Below are 6,480 nucleotides of genomic sequence, written 5' to 3'. Positions count from 1 at the left end.
AGCCTGACGGGACCTGCCAGGAAGAATTGGATAAACTGCCCAAACCCAGCGAAGCTTGCAGAGACTTACCCAAGAAGACACAAAGCTGGACTGCTGCCAAATGGGCTTCTAGAAAGTGCTGAATTAAGTGTCTGCATACTTCTGTAAATTTGAGATTTCAGTTTTTGATTTTTTAAAAATAAATTTACACAAATTTCTATGTGTTTCTATGTTTTCACTTTGCCATGATGGGTTATTGAGTGTAGTTTGATGAGAAAAAAATGGGCAATTTTATTCATTTGAAATGAAATCTGAAACACAATAAATTGTGCAAAAAGTGAAGAGGTCTGTATAGTTTCTGATGCCCCTGTAGATTTATTTCATTTTAGAGAGACTGTTATACTCTAAGTGTCAGATTAACAGTTAATCGAAAACCGTGATTAATCATTATTTTAAAATGTGTAGGTGGCTCATTATTTCGCAAATACTGATTTTTTTCTTCACTAATCAGTCCTTTGTTCTGATTATATACTGTAAATACAGATCTACTGCCTACTGCATGTGTATTTTATATAGAATTTTAAACCAGTGTACCGGTGCTACAACTAAATCTGAGCCTCAGAGTAAAATGGAAGCTGTAACTCAAAACTAAGAGTCTAAATATCTTAAGTCTGAGTATTCAAGTAATAAATACTTTATTTTCACATTAGTATTTAGAATGCAGTCATCTGCAGGGCACAATATCTACCCTATACTGTACAGGTTTCAGTTGTGTATGTGACATTTCCTTAAATATTATTATGTACAGCAATTAAAAAACTGTTCAAGAGAAGTATTGTTCAGTAAATCTTCACAAAAACAAAAAATGTTGTTGGTGTGCTGATCATCGGCCACCTCCATTGCCGGCTCCGCCCCCGGCCCCTCCCCCTGATTGGTCCTGTGCGCCAGACATCATCAAGAAGAGAACGAGAGGAACGATGTACATCCACTGGAGAGGACAGGGGAAAACAAATGGCGGTGAATACAAAAACATCTTTGTTTTCCAGATAACTAATTTAACTACGATCACTGACGTGTCTTTTCAACAGTCCCAGATTGGTCATCCCAGATTAGGTTCAATTTATTTTCTGAACAGAAGAGAAGAAAAGGTGAAGTGTAAACGGGGGTGAGAGACTGTAGAATAAAGAAGAAATCTCAGGGTCAAACACCAAACACATACTGAACATATTCACACCAACGACTAAGATTTAGGATTTCTTGATGGTTTAGCATGGAGGCTTCCTCATACAAGGTACTTCGAATTCAGAAAACCGGAGCTTTGTATTTATCAGTCTGGAATGTATTTGGCATTGAACCTGGAAAAAAACCTTAAAGAGTGGAAAAGAAGGAATGAATGGGAATGAAGGGCTGGTTTTCAGTTAGTTACACTGCTTAGAAGTTAAATAGAAAACTTGACAGAGAGGAGGGAGGGGGACAGGAGGAGCCACAAGAAAGAAAACAGTACTTCAGTGGGAATCAGCTCTGCTCTCTGCCTCCCCCTGCTGGGGGCTGTGCCGAATTGGTGGCCATGAGGAAGATTGCACCTCCCAGAATCAAATACCACTGGAACACAGCATAGCACCAAGTCAACACAACGTCACTGGATGCAGCACAGAGTCAACACAGGTCACTGAACATGGCATGATACACACAGTACAGTGCAAAACAAGACAGGGAGCTCATAAAAGAGCTCAGACGAACAAAGCGCTGGGATATGAGACTGTGTTCTCTGGGGGATTGTTTCCAAACGTGGAGCTCGACCGGAGAGTTTTCACTCCGAATGAAAAGTTGAAAAGTTGAAATGTCAGAAGACCGAAAAAAAAAAAAAAATTTAGAGGCGGTTGCAGGTGGTCTCTGGTGCGTTTTGTTTAGGTTGTCCAACCACAGGACCGTGTGAGAGTAGACGTGATATTACCATAAATTCAAAAGCTAAACTACTATTAAATCTGTGAGCTGGTCGTGAACTGTTACACAAAGCATTCTCCTGATCTGTGTAAACGATGTACGGCCAATATTTATATAAGCATTTGGTAACCATGGTAAAACATACAGAATGCGCATCAACACAAGAGTGGAGGGATTTTCACTGATTAACAAAATGACACTTTTTTGTTCCGTTTCTGTCTGTTCGTCTCTTTATGATATACACGGTTCAGTTGCAGCCTGGACTACTAATGCTCGTAATCAGTTGTTGCTTTGGGAGCTCTATGAGTCCATCTAAAGACAGTGATGCATAATGCCAGTGGCCAAAACTGTCCAGTAAGTTAGTTACCAATCAGGCCATTTGACTTCATGTTTACTCCTCTGGTTTCATTTATAAGAAGTCAATGTAAACACAAACTGGACAAGAAATCCAAGCACCTTAAACAGGAATGACTGAAGCACATGGCAGACTGAATCCAAAAACACAGAATCCAACAGGAAGAACAAACAAAAAATATGCAACCATTTTGCCTTTTTAGATGACAGTCCTATGTTTCTGCCAAAAATACGGGCGAATGAAATAGGTGAAAAAAAAATCTTGCACTACAGTGCTGATGTTCCCTCTATACTATATTTTAACACATTTTGCATGTACAGAAAAAGCTGTGGTTTGATCTGAAGGAGCAAAAAAAAAAAAAAAAGTTGAGCAAAATAGGCATTTTCCTGTATTAATTAACTACTTGGAGCATTACAATTATCAAAGCCCAATTACCGAAGGCAGAGGGTATATCTTTAGGCAGCGCCTCCCAGCCTTGTCAGCAGGTTTCAGCACAAGTACTTACATATTTAGCAAAGAACGATTTCTGCTCTTGTGGATTCTTGGCTTTCTTCTCAGATTCCTGCTCCATTCGTTCAAGGAACAAAGCCGTCTCCGGTCTGGAAGAAAGTTCGCAATCAGTATTCAAACAAACCCCAAAACAGAGAGTGTATCTAAAAGGCATAAAAGTGCAGAGAGACTTGTTCTACCTATGGGGGAATTATGTGAAGCTGCTAAACCAATGCAAATACAGTATAAGTGAATCAAAGGCATCTGAAAAAGCTACAGTCAGATACACAAGAGGATTTTACTAATGCACAGACAGCTTCAGATATGGATGGATGGTAGCAATGTGCTACCATAAGCGGATTGGATTTATCAAGTAGCTGAGATCAAAAGGACAAAAAAAAAAAAAAGTGAGAAACAAGCAAGTATGCAAGTATGGAGAGAAAAAAAAAAAAAAAAAAAGAACAGGCATATAATGTAGGACTGACCCAGGTGCATTAACAGGTGCCATGACACGGAGCGTGGTGTTGAAAACCTCAAGATCGACTTCATCCTCGACCTCAGTGCCCCTACAGGCCCCAGGTACTGTCACTATAGAGACACTGATGAGATACCCAGAGACATCAGTGTGGAGGGTGATTGCATCGCTCAGATGGGACTCAACCATGGCACACTGAAGGTCAGAGGAGAATACAGGCTCATGTTAGAGTTTCAACAATATTACCCAGTTAGTATCACCCACATTTATATCATGATGGATATGATGCTTTTTAATTTAGTAGATCCATTGTACATTAATTTTACAACGCAATTAATCTGAATTTACTCTGCTTGGATATTAATTTTTTCACACAAGTGTACATACATTTTTATGGTAATCCTTATTTTTTGTGGAGACAGTATCATGCTACACACGGCCTACAAGGGAAAACTCTTATAGTGTATCTAACTTCATCTTATTTTTTTTAGCATAAAAACACAAAGACAGTGAATATGGGCAAAGATATTGGCTGGCAGTAGGCTCACAGAGAAGCCACCGGAGGCCCAGATACTCTTGATATTCAACACAACCGTTTAAAATGTCCCCTGTTACTGTGTTTACACAACATAGCTTAGGATAAAACTTTTTTTTTTTTTTTACATAAAGTTCCTCGCTCAATACCTGCAAATTTTAGAGGATCCAGTGAGCAAAAGTGCTTCTGTCTTATCAACCAAATAATATGGTTTCTTTATAACATTGGCAATTTATTTAACCATGGGTGCTATTGTTATTAAAACACTTGGACACTAAGACAGTTATAAAGTTCCAAAACAATAGAAACAATTTTCAAAGTCAAAACAAAATCCAATAAGAACAAAGTATTCCACATACTGTATAAAATCAAAACCCAATAAAAAAAGTGAGAGATAAGTGCACCTTCACTGGACCAACCAGCAGGTTTGCAGGCTTATTTCTGCACTGAACAAGACAAGGATCATTCATTATCAGTTTAACACCACCCAGGGAGACCTTCAAAAGAGCCATCATTTGATTAATTCGTCCCATTAGTGGCACAAATGTTACAAGAAGCTGACAGACTTCTAAAACGCCCCATGTTGTCTCAGCTCTCTCAGTTCCCTAATACGATCTTATTGAGCAACGTTTAATGTTTTTCTCGAAGATTATGTGCTGGCTAAGATGAGTGAAATACATACAGCTCTGACAAACGCTGTGAGGTAACCTTCCATCTGGCGCTCTGTCAGTCTGTCTGCCTGCAGGAAAACACGAGGCACTCTGATTCTGTACAGACCGTCCACCGCAGCCACTTCCTGTGGAGTCATTGAAAACAAACATGTTAGAGATGCAGGCTTATGAGCATATTCAAATGTTCTTGTAGGACCTCTACCTTTTAACTGAAGATTTCAAATTTGTAATGAACTCTTTGTTGCAGTCTTTTGGTCTGATTGTGGAAAAATGTGTCCACGGAGGCTTAAAAAAATTATTTGAAAAAGTAGGAACCACACCACCTGTGCATAATAATCTATCTTGTACATGGCTACAGTGCTTGTCAGTCCACATCCTTTCAACCTGATAATCATAGTTCACCTTCAGTTTGGTTCTGTCTTCCTCTGATAGCTGGTTCTGACTCAGTGAGACACTGGGCTCCCTTCCAGCTTTCAGCACCAGTGCTCCGCGTACTCGAAACTTTGCAACATCATCTGAAACAAGGAGGACAACATATAGTAAGAACAGGACAGACACCATGAACAAATGACTGGACAGACAGCACCTCAGACAGACATTTAATGTCTTGTTTTTCCATGAAAAGCAGCAGTAGGGCTATTTAGATAGACTGTTTTGGTATCAGTGTCCCAATGTCTCATTGGAAAGAGATAGAAAATGGACTATATCGTTGCAAATTTCTATTCATGTCTCTAAACAAAAACAAAAAGAGGAAGTGAGTCTCCATTCAAAAAATGTAAATATTAAAATCGAGATTAAATATAATAAAATAAAATGTTACTGCAGTTTACCCTACACGCCGGGTTTTATATAGCACGTTGACAGGTCTGAAAAGTTGTCCACTTTTGTTGAAACACGTACATAAATGTATATATTTGTATATACACACATCAAAAAATATTAAACTGACAGATTTTTGAATTGAGTTTGGTGTATAGCCTTTCTCCATTCAGGTTAAGCCGTTATCGCTGGTAGCAACGGCTGATTAGCTAGCTTACCAGCATTTCAATTACGTATCGTACAACATAAAATTAATAAAATAATAATAACACTTTCTCACCAACTTCGAATGAGTGTTCTAGAGGCACAGAGAAACCACTGAACTCAGTGTCTAAGGCATCACCAACCTGCGAATAAAAATAAAACCCACCGTTAGCCTTTAGCCGGTTTTTTGATGTGTGTTAGCTAATGCTAATCACACGGCTAACAGGTGCAGTTTCCGCTTTAAGTTGGTCAAATGTCAGGGTTAAATTACTAACATTTTACACTTACCCTTCTGCCGTTATTACAACATACAAAATTCGTACACACGCAGAACAAAACAGTAGAAACAACTGCAATTTTAAATGGTGGTAGACGGGCCATTTTAACAGGAATTGGTCACGGAAGACAGTGTCAAGCCTATTACAACCACATTAGCCCTTCCGGTATTTTTCATAACAAAAGCCTCTAAAATAAACAGATTCTTTCCTTTTTTCTTCTCTTCTCTTTTCTCTTTTCTTTTCTTTTCTTTTACTGAGAATTTGTTCTCTCTTTTCTTTTATATTCTTTTATTGTTTCTTTTCCTTTTTGTTGTTCTTATATAACTAAAATGGATTTAAATTAAATTAAAATTAAAATTTAATCCACATTTTGATTCAAAAGATTAACAAAGGTGTCATACTTTCTCTTGAGCTTCATCATACATGTTTGCTCCAAGCTGAGAGACGGCGCCATCATTCAACCATCACAAAACTTTTATTTTACATCATTCTTTCATGGCTTGAATGATTAGCAGCTTTAAATGCAGGTGACAAGTGAATGTTATTTATACACACGCACACACACACACCACACACACACACACACTGACAGAGCTGTTGTTCACGCTGAGCTATTTAAGGTATGTGTTGACCTATTTGCGTGCATGTTGTTTATGCATACCTCTCAATATTAAACCAATTTACTTTATTTTTTGCCTCTGTCTGTTTATGAAATTGCGATGTTGTCATCA

The 6,480-nt window shown here is 38.3% G+C and overlaps 1 protein-coding gene across 2 annotated transcripts; it reads right to left on the bottom strand.

The window, feature by feature from the left end:
- Positions 1–644: 644 nt before the first annotated feature.
- Positions 645–5,908, bottom strand: emc10 (ER membrane protein complex subunit 10). 2 transcript variants are annotated; one of them, XM_040123953.1, is made up of 8 exons: positions 5,760–5,908; positions 5,548–5,614; positions 4,851–4,963; positions 4,460–4,573; positions 3,253–3,437; positions 2,784–2,877; positions 1,484–1,581; positions 854–967 (listed from the first exon to the last, which is right to left on the bottom strand). In XM_040123953.1, exons 1-7 carry the CDS (start codon positions 5,850–5,852, stop codon positions 1,495–1,497), a joined length of 753 nt encoding a protein of 250 aa, XP_039979887.1. In that variant the 5' UTR covers positions 5,853–5,908; the 3' UTR covers positions 854–967; positions 1,484–1,494. The 2 variants fall into 2 exon arrangements, with proteins under 2 accessions (XP_039979886.1, XP_039979887.1); XM_040123952.1 differs by lacking the exon at positions 1,484–1,581 and having other exon boundaries at positions 645–967.
- Positions 5,909–6,480: the final 572 nt, after the last annotated feature.

Source organism: Xiphias gladius, chromosome 3, assembly GCF_016859285.1.
Source record: "Xiphias gladius isolate SHS-SW01 ecotype Sanya breed wild chromosome 3, ASM1685928v1, whole genome shotgun sequence".
In the NCBI taxonomy this organism is placed as follows: domain Eukaryota; kingdom Metazoa; phylum Chordata; class Actinopteri; order Istiophoriformes; family Xiphiidae; genus Xiphias; species Xiphias gladius.
Note: the sequence above shows the minus strand (reverse complement) of the source record. Positions and strands in the feature narration are given on the sequence as shown.